The sequence below is a fragment of the Orycteropus afer genome, unplaced genomic scaffold (assembly GCF_000298275.1).
Source record: "Orycteropus afer afer isolate SDZICR_OR568_19922 unplaced genomic scaffold, OryAfe1.0 scaffold00250, whole genome shotgun sequence".
In the NCBI taxonomy this organism is placed as follows: Eukaryota; Metazoa; Chordata; class Mammalia; order Tubulidentata; family Orycteropodidae; genus Orycteropus; species Orycteropus afer.
In genome coordinates this window covers 3,576,333-3,598,584 of record NW_006921837.1, presented here as the reverse complement: position 1 = coordinate 3,598,584, position 22,252 = coordinate 3,576,333, and the positions used below count along the sequence as shown (strand labels likewise).

The 22,252-nt window shown below is 46.8% G+C and overlaps 1 protein-coding gene across 1 annotated transcript in view; it reads right to left on the bottom strand.

Annotated features, from left to right (window-relative positions):
* Positions 1–21,092, bottom strand: part of CCDC13 (coiled-coil domain containing 13) — a 45,412-nt gene extending 24,320 nt beyond the window's left edge. The window contains exons 1-8 of the mRNA XM_007949683.1: positions 20,872–21,092; positions 17,731–17,879; positions 14,294–14,436; positions 12,635–12,724; positions 8,268–8,384; positions 6,923–7,027; positions 4,621–4,782; positions 1,252–1,428 (exon numbers count right to left, since the gene is read on the bottom strand). Coding sequence (XP_007947874.1) covers positions 1,252–1,428; positions 4,621–4,782; positions 6,923–7,027; positions 8,268–8,384; positions 12,635–12,724; positions 14,294–14,436; positions 17,731–17,879; positions 20,872–21,092 — 1,164 coding nt within the window. The remainder of the gene's footprint in view (positions 1–1,251; positions 1,429–4,620; positions 4,783–6,922; positions 7,028–8,267; positions 8,385–12,634; positions 12,725–14,293; positions 14,437–17,730; positions 17,880–20,871) is intronic.
* Between the last annotated feature and the right edge of the window lie 1,160 nt (positions 21,093–22,252).

Here is a 22,252-nt window from a genome sequence, read left to right as displayed (position 1 = left end):
TGTATGAAAAGAAGCCCCGATCCCACTCTGCTGGGAGACCACCTTGGGAGACAATACCTTGACCCTTTGCCAGGGATCTTTAGGCCTGAGATTTCAGCACTTGACTGAGGCCTACCCCCTGGAGATGCCTCCAAGGAGATTCCTAGGACAGAAGCTTCCTGCCTGAGGCCAACAAGGAAGGACCATGTCAGTGATACTAGCCAGACAGGGGCTATTGTCCCCATCTCATAGTAGAGGAAACTGAAGGCCAGAGAACTCAACGGCCCAGAGCTGGTGAATGGTAGGGCTGGGACTGGCTTGCAGCTCCCATCATACCACCTTTAGTAAAAAGAATGGGGGCACACAGAGACCTCAGAGCATATCTACCTCACATCTTTAATTTAAAAACTGGGGAGTTGAGGCTGAAGGGGTTAAATTGGCCCAGGGTCACAAAGTGAGGTATGGGGGAACCAAGTCTAGCTTTCTGATCTTTTGTGCCCTGCCCACTGCCCCATCTTGTAAAATTACTGTTGACTAAGGTGGGTACCTAAGACAGCACTGAGCCCCTAAGCATCCCAGATGAGGCAGGCATATACCCTGGCGCTGTGGGCACAACTTGGATTTTACACACCAAAACCTGAGGCACCTCAGTTCCTCAGAGAGGAAAGCCTAGGCTGTAGGGTCAGTAAAGCAGGGTGCCCTTGCTAATTGAGGAGGGCTTGTACAATCAGATAAACCTGGCTTGAACTCAGTTTGTGGCCTTGTATGCATTTCCCTCTGTGAAATGGGATTATAATAGAAGACTCCGGGGGTTGTTTTGGGCTTAACCATTATAAGTTGCCCTCCCCGTACCCAGGAGGGAGGGGGTCTCTATGTGGTGATTACTGCCACCACAGCGAGAATAATTTGTACTGCCCCCCTCAGATGTCTCTTCTATTCCTTCATGCAAAACCACCCAGATGTAAGCCCATCCCCTCCTCCTCACACATTTCTTTCTCCATTGGGATTTGCAGGCCCAGTGGTCATGTCTGGCACTGCAAACTCACAGCCCTCTATGTGCCCGCAGGCAGCCTCTCTGAGTGGCTCCTGACCCTGGACAGGGCTTTGGTGCCTCCCATACAGAGACAATCGGTTTCTAAACTGTACAGGTGGTCATTCTGGGGTGAGTAAGGCCCATCGAGTGGGGGCTGGGTCATTTTTCTGGGCAGGGGTGGGGTTCCATCCTTTTGGGGACAGGCCCTGGCTTTCGCCCGGCCTGAGTGGCTGCTGTACCATGAGGGCGTCGATGAGCTCATCGTCATGTCTGCCCTTCTCCACCAGGGTGCCCATCTGACTCCTGAGGGTCTTGACTTCACTGGACAGCACCTTGTTCCGAGACTTCACACCCTCAAACTTTTTTTTCAGCTCTTCAAGCTCTCTCTGGAGGGCGTCCCGCTCACTTGCAAGTTTCTGTAACCAGACAGAGTAATCATGGGCAGCAAGGCTTAGTGGGACCTCGGCCACCTCTGCTCCCTTGCTCTCAGTCACTGATGAGGCCCAGAGAGAGGAGGGTACTTGTTGAAGATCACAGAGCAAGTCAGTAACTCCCAACCCAGGACCCTCAGGGATGTCAAATGGGTCTGCAGCCTCCTTTCCTTGCCCTCATACATGACAGACATCATTAATGGATGACAGCACTCCTCTCCGCAGCCCAAGGACCTAGGCTTCCAGTAAGCTGTCCCTGCTCAGCCAGAGTTGAGACATGAGAGGAAACCCATGGGCCAGCTCTGCGTGTATCCTCCAGAGAGCACAGCTGTCCCTAGCCTCCACTACTCCCCAGGCTGGGGAAAAAGAAAAGCCACACTTTTGTGAATAGCACAAAGTCTTGGCATCAAGCTAAAATATCTCACCCCACCAAGAGCTACAATGGGAGGAAGGTTCTACCCATCACTCTGTATTCTCTTCTCCCACACAAGTCCAGGGCATCATTCTAGACTCTGTCTTGCTTTGGTCAGCTACAAACTGAAAACTCAGGTGCTGCCTATGCCTTTGAGAGTCTCTCCTTCCTTCCTTCTCAAATATTTCCTGAGGGCTTACTATGTGTTTGCCTTTGTTATAGGTGCTTGGAATACAGCATAGAACAAAATGGATAGAGTTCTTGTCCCCAAGGCACAGACAGCCTAATGGGGAAGACAGACAATCAACAACAATGGGTAGTTGATAAACCAAATAATGGTAATGCTAAAAGTGGGAGAAGGGAATAGGAGGCAGGGGTGTAGTCAGGGAAGGCCTTTCTGGAAACGTAACATCTGAGCAGAAATTGCAGGAGGTGAGCATAGGAGCAAAGGCCCTGGGGTGGGACCAGTGTGGCTGGTGCACAGTGAGTGAGGGGGCAGACTGGAGCAGGCCAGATGAGGGAACCCTCAGAGCTAGGATCAAGACACTGAGGAGCATCTCGGGCAGTGGGTGATATAATTTGACTTGTGTTCAAGGAGAAATTATCACCGGAATTTTTCAGATCCTGGATGAAGTATATTATAGAAATGCAAAATAGTAAATCATGATGAATCCACAGGACCACAAGGAAATAAACACTGTGCTGGCTTTTCGTGGAGAGGCAGCCATTTTTCAGTGTTGCTCTACTATCTCTGTACTCCAGGTGCTAGTGGGTGCCTGACAGAGGAAAGACACACAGGACATTATACCCTTTTACCCATCATTGTGGCTTATAGACAGTTTTAATGATTCCAACATAACTCTGTTCTCTGTGTCTATGTAAGTCCAAGCTAGGTGCACCTCATACCCAACATTTTCACTTCCCTTTGACCCTATTCCTCTTCCCGTCTGCCCTACCTACCCACTATACTTGTAGGAAGATCTTCACAATTCTGCCTAGGCCTCATTTTCCCAGGTCCAATCAGTCGCTGAGCCCCATAACACCCCCTTTCAAGGTCATAAGTGTCTGGCTCTTCTTTGACAGTCTTGCTATTTTTTCCACGTCCTTGGTCATGCCTCAAGTATGCTATTATTTTTGCTCCCATGTCTCCTCCAACAGATTGTCCACATGCCTGACCATGCAACTCTTCTAAAATGCATATCTGACCATGTCCCTCCACAACTTAAAACCCTCTGGTGGTTCTTGTCTGCCTTCAAGATAAAAGCCAAAATCTCTAGTCAGAGAATAAGGTCAAACATGACTGAGCCCTACTCACCCCTCCCATCTTACTGTTCACACCTGTGAACAGTGCTGGGGGCACCCTGTGATGATGGTCACACAATCCTAGTGCAGGGCCTATCCCTGAGTTGGCACTCAAAATGGAAGTCACACAATGAAAAGGTAAGGCCCTTACTGTTAGGAAGTCCATTTCCAGGGCCACTAAAGTGGCCTGTTATTTGGTCTACCAGTACTTCCTTTACTTCTTCTGCTTTTCTTTGAGGAAGTTCCCATTCCCCCTATTCAGTCCATGGCTGAGAGGTAGGGGCAGCCATCTGAAGTCTGACCATTCAAAGCAGCCCATACCCTTGGCTACAGTGATTGATTCGGGGGTAATGCATGACCCAAATTAGGCCAATGAGATTGAATTTTGGGACTTTGTTGGAGCTACTAGGAAACAGAAGCCTTTTGTCTGTGGGGGCTGGGTTGGAGGTATAAGCTGGGACTACAAATGGTCCCCAAAGGGGAGAGTGAAGCCAACCTAGGAGAAAATGGTGTGGAGGCTAAGTCCCCAAATCCCTGATCCATCTGCGCCTGAAGCCAGGCCACCTCTGGATTGTTCATCTACATGGGCTCTTAAATTTCCTTTGTTGCTTAAGCCTGGTAGAATTAAGTTCTGAAACTCCTGATAGTCAGTGGGATACAATCATTGGTGTTGATACCATCCTGCCCACCTCTTTCATCAGCATGCACCTTTCCTCCTTTAAGCCTATCAAACCATATCATGAAGTCCCTGGTGGTACAAATGGTTTCCACTCGACTACTAACCAAAAGGTTAGTGGTTGAAACCCACCCAGCAGCATTGCAGAGGAAAGGCTTGGTGATCTGCTTCTATAAATATTATAGCCAAGAAAACCCTATTGTGTTGCTATGTGCCATCGAGTCAGTCCCGACTCATAGAGACCCCTCCTTAGGTTTCTGAGGCCATATCACTATGGAAGTAGATTGCCCCATCTTCCTTCTAAGGAGTGGCTGGTGGGTTTGAGCCACCAGCCTTCTGGTTAGCAGTCAACTGCCTTAGACGCTACACTACCAGAGCTCCTAAGAAAACCGAACAGTGCAGTTCTGCTCTAATACACAGGTTCACCATGAGTTGGAATGGACTATACGGCAGTGGTTAACCACATCATACCTCTGGGGCTATGACCCTCTCCCTTTCCCCTTTACAATGTCCAATATCCCTTTTCACATCCAATATCTCTAAAATAGTCAAGGATGGGGCCAACCAAAATCTACCATGTATTCTTGAAATGGGCTTGGGGTGAGGTTCTAGTGAGAAAACTCAATGGAATCCAAAGACCATGCACAGAGGTGGCCAGGGCCCCAGGTGACTCTTGCCTATAACGACGCTCAGAGCTTCTGATGCCTGTACCTCAGAGTCCTTGCAAGGGTGGTCATGGTCTCCCAATTCTATCAGCCCACTGACCAACTTGCCAGGCACACATTACCTCCCAGCCTTCCTGTTTTTCCCTTTCCAGGGTGCGGATCCTTAGCAGGTTTTTCTCCTGTGCCGACAGTTTCCTTGAGTCTGAATGGATGGACAGCTCATCACTAGCTGTTCCTGCAGACCGGCTCCGGGTCTGTCCCAACTGCTTCTCCAGCTCTCGAACCTGAGGGCAGTAAATCTCATCATTTGATAATGGGTCTGTAGGCAAAATCTCTACACTACAGAGGGCTGCCCTAACGTGTGATGGGAGATCCCACTAGACTGAGTATCAAATCACTATTCCAGGTAGTTATGAGAGCCCCATAGGAGAGGGATGGGCAAGGAGGGATCTGAGTTAGAATTTTGTGCATAACATGGAAGACATTCAGAAAGGTTTAGCTTAGAAAAAAGAAACTTCAAGGTAAATGAGAAAAATCACCCCATCTCTGAAGGGCTGTTTAAGGCTGAGATACAGACATATGGCCTCCAGAAATCTGGGAGGGAAAAGGTGGAAAGTCTCAGTACAAGGAAGTAATCTCTAACAGCTGGACCACCTCTGACTGGGTGGGCTTGTCAGGAGGCAATGGGTTCCTGGTCACTTATAGGAGATGTCACAGAGAAGGGCAGGATTTGGGAGCCAAGAGACTGGATTAAAGCCTCACTGGCTTTGTGACTGTACACCAGGTACTTCTCTGAATCTCAGTTGCATCATCTGTGAAATGGGCCCAAGGGTATACCTTACATCACATTTCATTGGAGATTCAAGTTTGGGTAGCCTGAACCTAGCAACACTTCTTAAAATGACAAATCTTGGGGCCCACTCCAGAGCAGCCAATTAGAACTCCAGGGGAAGGGCCACAAAATCTGTATTTTTAACAAGCGCAATGGGTTATTTTTAGGATTAGGTAACTTTGAGAAACCCCCAGGTGGCCCAGGTGAAGCCCTTGGCATGGATCCTTGTACACATAGGCACCTGGCAGGTAAGCATCGTCCTACAGAGCCATGGTTTCATCAAACTGAGATTAAGCGGATAACTCCTAGGGATCTTCTAACCTTGGTTCCCGTGTTGACACAAGCAAGTGATGGAGTAAAGTTGGGTAAACCTGAACCAGGAAAGGAGGCAAAATTCCCCAGGGTCACTCAATGGCAAAGGGAACAGCATCCCTTGTAAAGCACATACCAGCGGCCTCGTGTGGCTCTGCATGGTAATTACATTTAAGCAGTAACAAAATATTTTATTTATTTATTTATGCAACTTAACTGCAATGACAATAGTAACTAATTTGTTGAGTGTTTATTATGGCCAGGTACTTTCCTTGTGTTACTTCCCTTAATTTCACAACCCTGCAAGGAAAGTATTATGATCTCCATTTTATAGGAGAGGAAACAGGCACAGAGAGATGAAGTAATTTGACCACGATCATAGAGTTTATGAACTGTGACAGAGGTCAGACTCAAACTCATGTGTCTTGAATCCCAACGCCACACACTGATCATCAATTATAGTTTTTGTAGTCTTTTTTTTCCCCCTCTTCATGTTGGCTTCAAGGATCCCATAGGAGACCTTGAAGAGTAAAAGCCACCTACGAACTGGGAACTTAAAGTCCCTGGAATAAAGGAAATAGTCTTGGCAAACAGTGGAAGTTACACATCTATTTATGTATTTCTCAGTTTGAAGGAAAATAGCCACAGCCAACCTATGTTACTATGTTGAGCACTCGATACATCCTGATTTACTCAATCCTCCCAACCACTCCCTATCCTCATTCTCATTATACAGATGAGAGAATCAAGGCACAGAGAGATGAAGTAACTTGCCCAATGCCACACAGCTGCTGAGAGGAGAGCTGAGATTCTAATCCAAGCAGTCTGGCCCCAGGTATGCTCCAAATTGTTTAGAAAACAAAGAGGAAAACAGGCTAAGCTTTTATTGGGTAATTAAAACTTTTAAAAGACTGCCAGCATCTGAACCAAACTATTCGGAAAATGCCTACAATTACAACAGTCACGTAAATTTACATGAGCTAGAAAAAATGTGGAGTAAAATAAATCTAATCAGAGGCATTGGCATTTGTCAAGTGCTTAGAGCAGTGCCTGGCGTGTGGTGTTATGTAAGTGCTTGCTCATTAATAACAAATTAAAAGCAGGCTGGTGGGGGGGGGGGTGTAAAACCACCACCACCAGCTCTGTGAATGTTCTCTGCAGTGTTAAAGGCCTTCTTTGGGGTCTGTGTGCTTCCATCTCTCAGGTAGGTCAGTGTGGGTCTTTCTGGGGCATTTTAAACCCTTCGTTTAGGGCCAGGAGATGTCTGCTGACTCACTCACCCTGCTCTGCAAGACAAGAATCTGTTGAGCTCGACCCCGCCAGGTCCCAGGGGTAGACAGGAGCTGCTGGACGTTCACGTCTTCCCCAACTTCGCTGGCCAAGACCTGAAATGGGGCAAGGCCTTCAGTGTGGCCAGGAGAGAGAGCCCCACCAAGATCCCTAAAGCTAGGTACAGTTTGGAAGCAATGTGGGGTGTGTGGGACTCTCCAGAGGGCCCTGCCTCCATGCACACAGTCTCCCTCCACTTCAGTGTGCAGCACTCAAAGGCCAGTTTACCATGATGCCACAGCAGCCATCCCTGGGAAAACCATCATTCTCAGTCTTTCCTGGAGGGTGCTTAGAGCACCCTAGAAACTGCTGTCATTGCCCAGAGGGGCCCCTTGCCATTGTCATGTCCTAGGATGAGCAAACCACAAAGCTGATCAATAACTGCTTCCTCAACCTGCTCGTTAGTCACCTATAGCCCAGATAACTGTGGATGGTTACAGGAGTACACTGTCCCAGGGCCTTGCCCTCTGTGCAAAGCCACCCACAAGCAGTCATCTCTGAGTGCAGCAAAGAGGAGGCTACCAAAGGTCAATTGGGGATACTGAGCTTCCAGAAAGGTCCAACTTTGTGGCTGTTGAAGGATGGCCCTCAGGTCCTACCTCAAGGCTTTGAGGTGGAAACAAACAATATGCTTCAGCTTGTGACATGGGTCCTGGAGCCTGTCACGGAAACCCGATCCTGTGTACCAAGTCTCTGGCGCTTGTTTCCACAATAGAGCACTGTTTCGGAAATCTTGGCTGGTCTGAGTGGTTCCAGCAGGGAAGACAAATGCCAGAGAATTCGCTATATAAATAAAAATAAATAACGAACCAGCTGGGCCTGAGCCCCAAGTCTGAACATTCTCCTTTGAAAGAGGCCTTTAATAAACAAACAATCTATTCATTTTCTTACATCACAGACAGCAGAGGGCAGGAGACAGGTTCCAGCAGGCTCCCAAGGCCAAGGTGCCTTATAAAGGAGAGACCTGGGATCTGCTGGGGTGCAGGTCGCACTGGGAAGGTTTAAAGGTCTCTGCCTGGGCAGGGGGCAGTGCTGTCTTATGGGTCCAGAGCAGGGTGGGGATCATAGGGCTTAAATTCAGGACTCCTTGGGTAGTGAGTGGTCCCTGCCCACCAAATGGGTCTGTACCAAGAGCTGGTGGAAAGAGTTTACCAGACCTGGAGCCCAATGCAGAGCAAGAGCAGGATCCTCCTGGGGCCAACCACTCGCTGCTCCTGAATGGAGCCAACTGTCCTGGCCGTGTGCTCCCCCAGCCCAGCCCCAGCCACACAAGACCTGAGCCCTGGCGCTGAATACCTTCTGGGCCACCCTGAGCTCCTGCTTCACAGCCTGGATCTGGTTACGGAGGTCACTCATTTTCAGGTTTGCAGCTGCCAGCCTATCCTGCAGGGCTTTTACCTCTGGGCTCTCTGGCTGGTTGAGAAAGAGGGAGAGCAGTCACTTGTTGCCTAAACAGTATAATAATCACCACAACCCCCCTTTATCCAAGCATGTGCTGGGCCCTGTGCTAAAACGCTTGGCATGGAGTAATTTATTTAATCTTTACCGACCCCTGTGAAGCAGTTTTATCGTTAGCCCCACTTTATGGATGCAATTCAGAGGCTGGTGAGGGCGAAGTTCGGTTGGCTTGGAGAACCAGGTTGGTAAGGGTGGAGCACAGATTTGAATCCTGGCAGTCCAACTCTGGGGTCTGAGCTCTTTGCTCAGTGTTGACTTCACACATATGCACACGCACGCACACACGGATGCACATACATGCCTGAGTGCTTTGGCCACAGAGGTGGATCATCTGGAGCAGGCCTACAGGCTCTTTATCTCCCAGATACTTCCTGAGAGTGAGTTCATTTTCTTGTGCTCAGAGGACACCATCACAGCAAGTTGATCTTCACTCAAGAGTAAAGAGGGAACTAGTTCACTGATCATCCTACCTTGGGGCTTCTCCTTCCCAGAGCTCATCGGGCTGGGCCTCAGCCTCCCTTTCCTGGCAGCAGCCCACCAAACAGGAAATACAGATCCAATCTATTCCCCCAAATACTTCATCTCTGTGGCTTGAAGAACTGAAGCCACTGAAAAGTCTGCGTGTTGGAACTTAACAATGTCATTTTAAAAAATGTTATTGATGTAAACCATCTGGATGTAAATTTTTCTCAAAGATGTTGCTCACTTCTTTGTGTTTCAGAGGTTCCTCAGCACAGACTCGCAGAAGTTTTGGCATTAAAGGGACCTCCAAGGTCAGGCCATCAAAATTCCTTCCATATGTGGTGAAATGAAAGCCCATGAAGGAAGGAAGTTCCCTTTAGGAGTGACAGAAGTGGGCGTAGAATCCTGCACTGGCTGGTTCTCCCAATTTAACCTGTTGCTGGTGCAATAGGAACCATCACCTCATCGACCCTCATGCCATCATGGCAGCAGGAATATGGACTGAGCATCTTCCCAGGCAGTGGCACTGAGAGCACCTGGCCCTGCTCTAACACACTTGGGTGGGTGTACTTCCTGGAAGCAGGGTGGGCAGCACAGTGGCTTTCTGATCTTTGGGTCCCAGACATCTCCAGAACATCACTTGGCCCTTTCACCAGCTCCTCTTTGGAATGTGCTTTGTAGCTCAGGCTGGAATGTGGATTGAGCCTGCAGGCCTGAGTGTGGCCCTGCTTGGGCTGCCCTGATCCCAGTAGACAGTGTCCAGGAAGTTTCACGGACTTCAGGGGCTATGGGCAGCTGAGCTATAAACCACTGGTCCAGGAAACTAGACCTGGACACATGGTCCAGGACTCCTGGTTTGAGGTACTTTCCTTATCTGTGAAATGGGTATGAAAATACTTCCCTCTCTAGCTTCCTCACAGCAACACCATGAGGCTAAATAGGATAACCAAGGTGAATGGGCTTTGCAAACTGAGAACTTATTAAAAAATATATCTTTTTCTAGTACATTTTTTTCTGTGTCCTTCCCTGTCTGGCTGCCTGACATTCTTTCTCACTGTTGTTGGGTGGCTGTCTTCTTTTTCTCCCCTGTGACTGTGCCACTTTGAATTTGCCCGGGGTTGGGAAGCAGTAAGCAGCCTGTGAGATCTGCAATGCCAGAAGCACCACTGACTCTGATGAGTGGGGGGTGCCAAGAGCTGTGGAGTACATGAGCTTCCTATGTGGATGCTGGGACTTGCACCATCTCTTTGGTCTGTTCAGAGAGTGGTATGGGCACAGCTCTTGGATCATATTTAACCTGGATTTAGAACCCAGGTAAGTGAGGTCTCCTCTTCAATCGTCAATTTCCTCATCTGTGAAATGGGGGTATGTAATATCGACCTCAGAGTCCCTGGGTAGTGCAAACAACTGATGTACTCAGCTGCTAAGGGTGAAAGTTTGAGTCCACCAAGAAGATACCTTGGAAGAAAGGCCTGGTGATCTACTTCTAGAAAATCAGCCATGAAAACCCTGTGGAGCACAGTTCTATTCTTGACAACATGGGTTGCCTTAAGTTAGAATCAACTCAACAGGGACTGATTTTTAATACTAACCTCTAGGATACCTATGAGAGTTGATAATGTATGTAAATGGTCCTGGCTGGGGCTGGGTTCTGACAAAGGATCATGTCAGGAGGCCTAACCAGGCTTGGTGGCAGTTAGCAAAGGGGTCCAAGGGCCAGGTGATGTTCTAGAGATGGCTGAGGCCCACATCCAGCAGCAGCCAGCACCGGCATGTGGGTGACACTGTCTCCCAGCCATTTTAGAGATGCTTCCACCCAGGGTGAAATTCCACAGGCTTCATGGGGAACCTGGGTATGATCTGAATACCTTCCTCCCATTGCTCCAGCTGTTGTCAGCTCACAGGGGACAATGCCAATGCCACCCAAGCCATAGCCTGCAGGAGCCCCATGCTGGAGGGTGCTCAGCTCCTCTTTGGAATGTGCTTTGTAGCTCAGGCTGGAATGTAGATTGATCCTGCAGGCCTGAGTGTGGCCCTGCTTGGGCTGCCCTGAATAGTCTAATGAGGGAAAAATGGCTTTTGTTCTCCCTCTGATCAGAAGATACCAGGGAAAACACATGTAACTGATGAGCTGAGACTCACAGCCTGTCACCTACTGTCTGATCACAAACCCTAGGCTCCCTTTAGCCACAGAACAAGGTCAAAACTTCTATTTCAGCTTGACTCAAAGCCTCCCTCCATGACCCCATCTCAGCCTTTTTTTTTTTTTTTTGGCTTCTGTTCCTTTTTCCCCTTCATGGGCCCTGGGTTGCAAGCGGACACCTAGTTAAACAAACTGGACAGGAATACTTAGTGTTTCCCAGCCTCTGTGCCTTTGCTTGCACTATTCCCTCTGGAAGACCTTGCCCCATTTTTCTTCTCTAGTAAGGCCCACCTCAAGGACCCCTCCACCATCCTGCCTTCCTGCTGTCACACACAGAAGGTATTCTCCCTTTGCTGAACTCAGCGCTCTCTCTGAAGGCCCTGTTACATCCTTCCTTTAATAAGGCCACTCATCTTGCCTCCTAGACTGGGAGGAGCCCCATGGACAGAAGCCCTGTTATTGATGCCCTACATCACAGGGCTCAGGAAATCTATCCAGCTCAACAAGTAACTGAAAAAGCAGTTTCCCACCAGGGCAGCCCTAGGGACATGGAGGTACTCAAAGGTCTGGATAAAACCGGGGCATCTGAGCAGTGTCCCCCAGAGCTGGGAAAGGCTCCAGAGAACATTCAGTCTACCCTTTGCCCATGGAAGGGACCCCTCTGCTGCCTCCCCAGTAATAAGACTGGCTTACATGAGACAGGCCTTGAGGAAATAGATTAACCCCTGGGTAGACTCAAACCTCCAAACAGAGGCCCATCCCTATACACTGAGGACTAAATTTTCTCATCAAGATGACCATGAGGTACCCTGGTCCTGAGACATCGACAACAGGAGAGATGGGGCTGGGGAAAAAGCACTGAACTGAGTCCTGAGGCTTGGCTCCTTCTGTCACCAACTGGCCTGGCTTTCCCGAGAAACCTCTGGGAAGGCCTCCTGGGAAGTTCTTGAGACTCTGATGCTTTTTATCTGGCTTGGGTTCCACATGCCTGGCTGTCCACTGGGTCAGAGGGTCAGACTGCCTTGTTTCATGGAGTTGCAATTCCTGTTTCCTGGATCTCACCCACTGGTTTAGTAAAACGGAATTTGGAGAACAAGCCCTATTCCAAATAGACCATTTTATGCTATAATTTTGAGCTCTACAAAAGGAAGACTTCTCATAATATGAGCTGCCCCATCAAGAGCAGAGCTCCATTGGGTAGCAGTGTCCTCCCTGTAAGGCTGAATGTATTCCCAGTGAGGATGCTGTAAGATGTCCAGGCTGAGAGAAGGACATCAGTTGGACCAGGTCTTCTCTCCTGGACCTAAGGTTCCAGGTTTCCAGGGTCCTTAAGCCCCTCCTACCCTCTCTCTTTAGGGACTGAATCAGAGTTAGACCTTCCTCAGCATGCTCTGGGCATTCCTGGCCTCAAGTCAGCAGCTCATTCACTGTTCCCCTGGTGCTCTGCTCTGAGGATGCTGCAATGGTAGACAATAAGCACCCAGCTCAGAGCCATGGGGCAGGGGTAGGCCCAGGGCAGAAGCACCTGCACTTGCATGGAAGAGGGGGCCCAGGCTGGAAGCTGTCTTGCAGACTCCCCAGTACAGAAGAGAATTCATACCAAGGCTGTGTCTCCCATCTGGGCCCTCGGAGGCTTGGCTCCCGCTTCAGCGGCCCCCTGGGCTGGCAGCCTGGCCACAGCCATCTGCAGCTGAAAAAGCAAACCCTTGTGCTTAATATTTCATTCTCCTTGGCAATTGTGCAGCCCAAGAGAAATGATCTAGAGCCACTGGGTATGCAGTTACCAATGTAGGTTGTTTGTCCTTTCAGCTCTCTTTGGGACTTAATGGATAAATTCTCCTTTTACACTGCTCTGTGATGGGAGAGGGTTTAATTGATTGCCTGCCCCACTCCCCAGCCGCATGGTAAGAGTGGCTGGATTCACTAAGAGCTTATGCTGGTGCCCCAGAGAACGCTAATAAACAATAACACTGTAGCTACAGTCTATCTCCTGGAGTTCCAAAAACAGCCCTGAGAGAGTAAAGGAAGTATGGATGTCATGTTATAGACCAAGAGACAGGCTCACAGACCTGGAGAAAACTGCCACACAGACTCACGGCCTGGTGCTTGAGACTGCTATATAGAACCAACTACTCTCTTTCCCACTCCACGCTGGGTCCTCTGCATGGAAGTCCCTCCTCTACTTTGCAAGTCTGGCTCCTCCTCATCCTCCAGGGATCCACTGCACCCCTCTTCTGAGAGGCATTTCCTTAACCCATCCACCCACCTCCCTACCACTGTTCTCTTTTTCCTCTGCCAAGGTTTATAACTATATTACAAATTGGTGCTGGCCTGTCCCCCAGGAGGGGGACTAATGTCTCTTTTGCTAAAGTATTTATTTTGCTTCCCACAGTATCCCCAAGGCCCGAGATAGGTTCAAAACATATGTTACGGAATAGAGATGCTCTAATTTAATGCCAAGTATGACTAAGGTGAGTTTTGGGGACAAAAGCACTGATTTGTAATCCAGTGCTACAACTCACTGCCTGTGCAGCTAGAGAAAGCCTCTGAGCCTCTCCCAGCCTCTGCTCCTCAGCAGCATAAGGAGACGTTCCCCCAGCACATGGATGCCATTCTCATTTCTAAGGACCATGAACCATTTGGTTGTGCCCTTGTTTTGAGGGGCTTGTGATTAGCTTGGGAGGGCCAGCAGTCCCAAAAAGCAGAAGACAGACAACAGCAAGACTCTGACTAGGAGGATGTTCCTGCCTCTAGCTTCCCTGTTCATTTACAATAACTTTGCTTATATTAGCAAGGGCTCCTCTTAAATTTACTTACTAAATGTTCATCCAGTGCTTACTAGGTGCCAGGCAGTGCTCTAAGCATTTTACGTCAAGTTATTTAATCCTCAAAAACACTTGGTGTGAGTAGTACTAACACTGCCATGAGACAGAGGAGGAAACAGGCACAGAGAGTTTATAATTTCCTCAAAGTCAGCAATCAAGTCAGTGATAGAGCTGCTTTCACACACAGGAAGTCAGACTCCAGGTTTGTGCCCTGAACCTGCTATGCCAGACTGCCTCTCAGTGACCTGCGTCCCCCTTGCTTCCTAACGCACTTCCCTCTGAGAACATGACAAAGGCTGAGGAACTCATTGTAAACACTGGCCCCCAAGATCCTTCAGAAGCATCCAAGGCATCTACATGTGGTTCCCTTTCTGGAGGAGTGGCACAGGCCCTGGGAGTCCCCTTCAGAGGCAGGAATGGACAAGGCCCCTCACTTCCCGCTCCAGCTCCTGGATGCGATTGCTCAGTTGCTTTGTTCTGGTTTTTGCACCCTCTGACTCTGCCATCAGCAACCGGTTCTTTTTGGACAGCTCGACGATTTTGGTAGCAACCATATCCCCGGCCATACCAGCTGTCCCTAAAATGAAGGAAATGAGGAGGCCAATTAAAACCACAAGCCTGCACACCGAACTCATGCCACCCAACCAACAATGCCGGGGTTTCAGAAGTTAAAGCCACTTGGTGTGAATGTTCTCAATGGAGCAGAGACTCAGGTGAGTCACCACATGCCTAGAAGCCCTGAGACCCAATTGCAGTGAGTGGAAATTCAGGATGTTCTAAGAGAATTGTAAAGTCAGAAAGCAGGGTTTTAATTCTGTGGGAGACAGGTCTACTGCTTTGATTCTTTAGGCCATGCCAAATGACAGTATAACACATCCGCCCCTGTGCCCTGAAACTTTGCTGTACCCTCTGGTGAGCAGGGTGCAGTCCCCTAGACCCCTCTATACCCACCTGACTCCAGGCTCAGCTTGAGCTTTGGCCATTGGGATGGTAGCAGGTATGAAGCAAGCAGGGGATTGAAAAGCACTTGCACAGTTAAACTGTCCTTTTTGCTTATGCCATCTACATAAGAAGAACATGTTCAGGCCAGCTAGCTGGTCCTGGGAACAAGTTGAGAGACACATGGAACAAAGCTAAACCACCCCAGCCAAGTTTGACCTAGATCAGCCAATCCCCAGCCAACCTCTAGATGTTTAAGCTAAATAAATGCCTACTGATGTTTCTATCAAGTGCTAGACATTTCAGGTGTCAGGAATTCAGCAGTGAATAAAAAAGACTCATGGAGTTTACATTATCCTATTCTAGTAGAGGAGATATACAATAAAAACAAATGAATATAAGCATTGTATTTGCTTTACTGATGTGTTGACTTCTTAAAGTGCCTGAACCAGCCAATTCCATGCCTGCCCTAATGAAAGGCACCAAGGTGCAGAAGAAGGATGGCAAGTAATGCAAGCACAGCTGCAGAGAACTACTCCACCTATGAGCACAAGGTGCTGAAGCAGGTCTACCCCAACACTAGCATCTCATCCAAGGCCATGGGCCTTGTGAACTAGTTTAATGAAATCTTTGAGCTCACCTCGTGCATTACAACAAGCGCTCAATCATCACCTCCAGGGAGATCCAGATGGCCATGTGCCTTCTGCTGCCCAGGGACCTGGCCAAATAAGCTATGTCCGAGGACACCAAGGCCGTCACCAAGTGCACCAAACCAAAACTAAACTCACTGTCATCAAGTTGATTCTGACTCCTAGCACCCCCCTTTGGGTTTCTGAGGCAGTAAATCTTTACAGAAGTAGATTGTCCAGTCTTCCTTCCATGGAGTGGCTGGTGGGTTTGAACCACCAACTTTCTGGTTAGCAGTCAAATGCCTTAGGCACTATGCCACCAGAGCTCCTTACCAAGCACACCAGCTCCAAATAAATCTTCCAAGGGCATTAAAACTGATACAAGAAATGGTGAAGATCTGCCCTATCTAAGATGGACATGCTGATGGAGTGACGAAAGATGTTACCCAGAGACAATGTGTCACATATGCTCCACAGTCAAGCTTAAGAGTCTCTAGAGCATCACTAATGGTTTTCTTTGAAGGTGCTCCTTGGCTTATGCAAGAACAGACTGGACGCTTTGCTACTGAACATAATGTATGAATCCAGTATCCTCTTCTAACAGTCTGCAGGCTTTTTGTCCCCCCTTTATAAGAATATTTTTTGCCTTTGTTGGATTGTATCAATCTATTGCTTGATATATTTGTTTACAGGTAAACAATGTGATAATAATGAAAAAAAATATAGTAATATCTGACAGGGATAAGTGTAAAGAAATAAACTGAAGCTGGGTAAGGGAAAGTGATGGAATGATGCTATTTTAGATGGAGTGCTCAGGAAAGGCCTCTCTGAGGAGGTAACATGTAAACAGAGACCTAAAATAAATGAAGTGAAGGATTCAAGCCATGAAGAAGATTGTTCTCAATTGTTAAGTGTTCTAAGGAGAGGAAACAGCAAGTGCAAAGATCCTGAGATGGGAATGTGCAGAGTATCTAAGGGACTTCAAAGAGGCCATGGTAGCTGGAATGCAGTAGGTGAGGGAAGGAGGCTGTAGACGAGGTGGTTGGAGAGAAATAAATAGGGTAAATCACATTAGGTGGGACCTGTACAGGGCAGGCAGTGGGAGCTACCAGAGCTTGGCCAATGACTTACCAAGTAGCCTTGGCAGTCCCTCGGCCTCTTAAGAGTGCACTTTCCCTATCTGCACAATGAAAGATACAATCAGATGGTCTGCAATTTTCTAAATGTTTCTGATACCACAGCAGTGGATAATTGTCAGGGGTACCTTCTCAGGCTTTGAGGCATCTCAGAATAATAACACTAAAGGTGACAACTGGTGGATGGCAAAACAAAGGCACTGACCATTTTCAAATCAACTCAGCCTAGACTTGTTGCTACTAGGCAGTGCGTTGGGTGACAAGGGATGGTTGCCCTTGGCAACCTCACATCTGCTGAAGAGGATAAGAACACACTAAAAGAAGGCACAGAATGGTCTCGAGTCCTGGGTTATCTAGAGGGGATTGGGTGTCATTTAGCACAGAAATGGCACATTTGGCTCCCTTGCTCCTTAAATAGGTGTTGTGGAGGACAAAATGGATATTTTAAGATCACTGGGAAAATCATTTATTCTAGAAGTTAAAGAAATACAAATTCAGCAAAGTTCTAGTTCTGGTCAATGCAGAACTAGAGAAGAGCTCAGTCAGGGCCAAGGTCCCCATAACACAGATATCATAGGCCTAGCAGATAACCACAGAGCCAACATCTAGCACATACTGCAGGATCAAGGTCATCCTAGATCCACAAAGCCAAAATCTCCACCAAAAGAGCCAAGTTCCAGCTCAGACCTACAGGGTCAAGGTCCATCCCAGACATACAGGGTCATGGTCTTGTCCATGAGACAGCCAACCTCCATGTTTTGTCTACTTCTCTGAAATAGCAACAACAGGTGCTGCAGAGTAAATGCCCATTTTTATCATGGCTTTGCCTCCATGACACAATTCCTGAGCCAAGTACCAAGATGAAATAGACCCTGCTGGCCCACCTAACATGCTGTGAGTATCTTTGTCATGAGCCCGAGCTGGGTCTCAAACATTGTCTGGAATGCTTGGCTGCTGCTTCTGCCATTCCTGCACTGACTTCCATTCCCTGATATGCTGGCCTCCCTGGGCCTGCTCTCCTCTCCTACCCCTCACTTCTTGACCGCAACCGACCCTTGGCACCTGCCCTCTTGAACGTGCTATCTGTCCTGCCTGGCAGGCTCCAGGGCAGCTGCGCCAGCCACCTGGACTCCTGGGCAGGGGGATGGGTCAGATTGTCACAACTACCTGTAAAGGCAAATCTGTCTTCCTCTATTTTCTTTTGGAGGTGTTTGATTTCAAAGTCCCGTTCCTTCAGTAGTTTATACAATCTCCCATTCTCATCAACTGTTTCTCTGAGTTGATCTCGAAGCTGCTCAATCTCGTCTTCAAGCACCCTACAAGGCAAAGGCAGAGTTACTACTCCTTCACAGGCATTTGGCCTCACTGCCCAGGTTTGTTGTGCCTGGATTGGACACTAGATGGAGATAAGAATGAGTCTGTACAAAACAGGCAGGAGAAAATAAGAAACTTTAATGAGTAGATTTTCAACACATCATTCTCAGAACTGAGTGATTAAGCATGTACAGGAGTGCCCCCCCCTTTCACACACACACACACATGCACACAATGAAAGGAGAAAGGAGGTTTGAATAACATTGTTTACTAGCTGGATTCAACAGAGAACTATGCAGAACCCTCCACTCAGAGAATTCATATTCTATGCACACATAGAACATGCATAACATTTATTATATTTTTACACAGTCTAAGCAAATTCCAAATAATGAATACCATACAGGCTATTTTTTCTAATGGCAACTGATTAAAATTATAAATTAATACTAAAAAGAAAAAACAAAACAAAACAAAAAGCAGTCCCAAAACTTACCACATATTTCAAATAAAAAAAAATACAAACAAACTTCCAAATTATTTATGAATTAGGTAGAAAGTGTAAAATGTATTATGAAGTATTTAGAACTGAATGACAACAGAAGCAATATATATCAAAATCTGAGGCATGTTGGTGATACTTAGAAGGAAACTCTCAGTCTTAAATGCATATATTAAAAGACCCTACTAGGAATTTTTCTAAGTCTTAAATTGAGGCTAGGCCTCTAGGTCGCAAGTAAACCCGATGGAAAATCAGAACAGGTGGTTGGTTTTGTATATGGCAAGTCGTCTTGCAAGGCTCTTCCCAGAACTTTGAAACATTTCTATTGTTAGGCACAACACAGGCTCTCATAAAGACAGTTGCTCAAGAAGTAAATAAGTGATAGATGTTATAGGCCCAAGGTAATAGTAATTATTACTACTGTTATTGTTATTGCTATTCTACCAATGGTTCAAATCTCCACCAATTCATTTCCCTAATTTAGAGAAAGGTCATCTGGAAACAGTTCTGGGGTTAATTTAGAAGTAATGTTTAGAAGCCAAAATGAATTTTTCAATTATTAAGAAATGTTTATTTTTTCTCAATTTTTTCAGTAGAACATTTTAAAAACAGAGAAACCATATGTGGTGAAATAAGTTCCTTTGTGTGGCCTTTTGCTTTGATTCTTTGGAAAAACATCTTGAGAGCTTTTTTTCTCCTAAGCCCTGAGGATTTATCTCTGTCCTAGTTTTCTACCTAGGAGCTCTGGTGGCGTAGTCCCTAAGGCATTTCACTGCTAACCAGAAGGCTGGTGGTTCAAACCCACCAGCCACTCCTCGGAAGGAAGGTTAGGCAATCTACTTCCGTAGTGATACCACCTTGGAAACCCAAGGAGGGGTCGCTATGAGTCGGGTCCAACTGGATGGCACATAATTACAACAGTTTTCTACCTTAGAGGGTTTGTTATTTTGTTCATGTTGATTGACATTTCCTGGGTAAGCTGTAAACAATTTATGGTTTGATACTTTTTGTCTGGTCCTGTATTCAATCTGCCCTGTTATTGGTATGCACCTTGCAGGAATTGGTCAATAGACTATGCAAATGAAGTGCCTGTAGCCTACTATGCAAAGGAAGCGTCTGTGGCCTACCAAGGGGAATTGGTCAATTGGTAGCCCTGATGGGAGGGCCATGCCTTGAAACTGACAAGGAGTTTGTATATAAGCAGCCAGGTTTTTCACAGAGAAAGCAGTAGGAAGCAAAGCAGCAAAAGGCAACAGCAGAGAGAGGAGGCAAGGAATCTCCCAAAAGAGGGTTATTGACTGAACACTAAAGATGGTTACAGGCTGGGAAGGGGCCTAACAGCAGAGCTAGCAGTAACAGGCCCAGAAGAGCAGAGCTGGTGGTAACAGATGGTAGGGCCAACAGGAGCCTCAGGGGACCAAAGGAAGGTCTGTTCTGGCAAGAAAAGCAGAGAGAGCTGTCCTATGATGAAGAAGGGAGACTCTAACTACATGCTTCTTAATCCTGATCCTGATCATGAGTTGTAGCCTGTTGATCCGGGTACGAAGTTGTACCCTGTTACTTCCTTAATAAACCACTTAACTGTAAATATGGCCTGTGGGTTCTGTGTGTCCACTGAAATGGATTATCGAACCCAGATGAGAAGTAGAAAGTGCCATGGGGACAGCTGGTGTCAGAACTGGTAAAAAAAAAATGTTGGAGGTTAGAGGTATGTCTGCCTCATAGGGATCAGCCTCGGGCTGATCTTCACTTGCATTATCCCCCGCTAAAGTTAGATAGCTTCTGATGCTACTACTACTAGTCCCATTCCACACCATAAAAAGTAGAATTAAAAGGTGGAAAAAGTTACTGGGTGAAACTGGAAACAAAGGACCAGTTAAGAATCTTTTGGCTTTTTTAAGGAGTTTTGTATCAATACAGAGTCCTGCTTCTAATAACCAGTATAAATCCATATGCATCTGTGTAACATTGCCAGATTGAGAGCAAATGAAAGATTCTGTACTCCCTCTAACTTTTTCACCAGATGCAAAAAAGCAAGGAATTCACCAAGAGCTTCTTTAGGACAGGATGTGTTTATGTCTTGTTATGTGTCAGGAATGGGAAATCGACATGGGAGAACAATCCCAGATGTGATTTTGGGCAATGATCACCTATGAACCATCAGAGTCAGCCAACCAGCTCTCAGAAGCCCAAGCACAGTTTTCATGAAAGAGAGACTGTAAAAGAAATTTAAGAGAATGAGTAACACCCTAATGAGTTTCAAATTTTCAATTTTACTTTAAATGGTTTATAAACACATTTCACATCAAATTATGTCCATGGGAACACAGATCTTCCATAGGATATAAGAGTCTTCAGTAACAAGCTCTGTGGCTCTGTTTCTCAACATACAAACACATATCTAGTCAACCTGATTACCGAACTAGTCTGCAATCATCTCTCCCTCCTTTTCCTCACCTTACTGCAATCTCCAGAAGAAGTTCAAATATTACCTCTTTTCAAAGCTGTCTTTTGAGTGTTGCTCCCCTGTGTGGAGGAGGTTGAAGCTATCAGAGATCTCCAGGGGCTCTTTTTGGTCATTGTCTTTGCTTTTGAGGCTCAGTTCTTTCTCTTTCCTTTTCTCCATCTGCTTCTGTAGCCTTTTGTGCTGCATCTCCTGAAGTGCCTTGAACTGGAGCCGCAAGGTGTCCTGCAAACCTTCATCTGCTGCCATCTTGCCCTAGGAGTCAAAAAGGAAGATGAAGCTGATGCAAACTCCACAAAGCATGCATTTCCCAAGAGTGCTCAGCACATGTTCAGCCCTGTCTACAGACCCTAACCCTGGAGTTTCCTGCTTAACTTCCCATATGGGTCCATGTGGAAGCTCGGAAGCTCTACGTTCAAATCCCCTAAAGCCAAAGCTGAGCTTAGTATCCACTCCTAGCCCTGAACATGCCACTAGACTGCAGATGGCATCAGAAAACTCTCCATCATTCAGATTCAACATTTGACTCTCTAAGGCATTTGAATGCTAACCAGAAGGCTGGTGGTTCAAACCCATCAGCTACTCCTTGGAAGGAAGATTGGCCAATCTACTTCCATAGTGACACTGCCTCGGAAACCCAAGGAGGGGTTGCTATGAGTCAGATCTGACTCAACGGCAGTGAGTTTGGTTTTGATTTGGTATTGAAGTATAATTTACATAAAGTATACCAATTTTATGTGTACAAATCCATTTTGACAAACGTATACACCTGTATAATCTACTATCACCATCATGATACAGAACATTTCTTCCACCATTCTTCCTTACAGTTAATCTTCCTGCCAACCAAATCCCAGGAACAACTTACCTACTCTTAGTCACTTAGTTTTCCTTTTTTTAGAATTTCATATAACTACAATAGGACCTCTTATTATAAGAATAATAAGAATATATTATTATTCTTATAATATAAGAAGGGACCATTCCCTGGAGAAGGATGTCACGCTTGGTAGGGTGGAGGGTCGGCGAAAGAGGGGGAGGCCTTCAATGAGATGGATTGACACGGTGGCTGTGATGATGGGCTCAAGTATAGCAGGGATTGTGGGGCTGGCGCAGGATTGGGCAGTGTTTCGTTCTGCTGTGCATGGGGTCACTATGAGTCAGAAACGACTGGACGGCACTTAACAACAACAACAACAACAATAGGACCTCTGGTGGTGTAGTGGTTAACACTTTTGACTGTTAACCAGAAGGTTGGTAGTTTGAACCCAACAGCTGCTCCATGGGAGAAAGATGTGACAGTCTACATCTGTAAAGGTTTACAGCCTTGGAAACCCAATAAGGGTCACTATGAGTTGGAATCAACTGGAGTTTGGTTTTCGGTTTGAAAAGACTAAATACAGTCTATA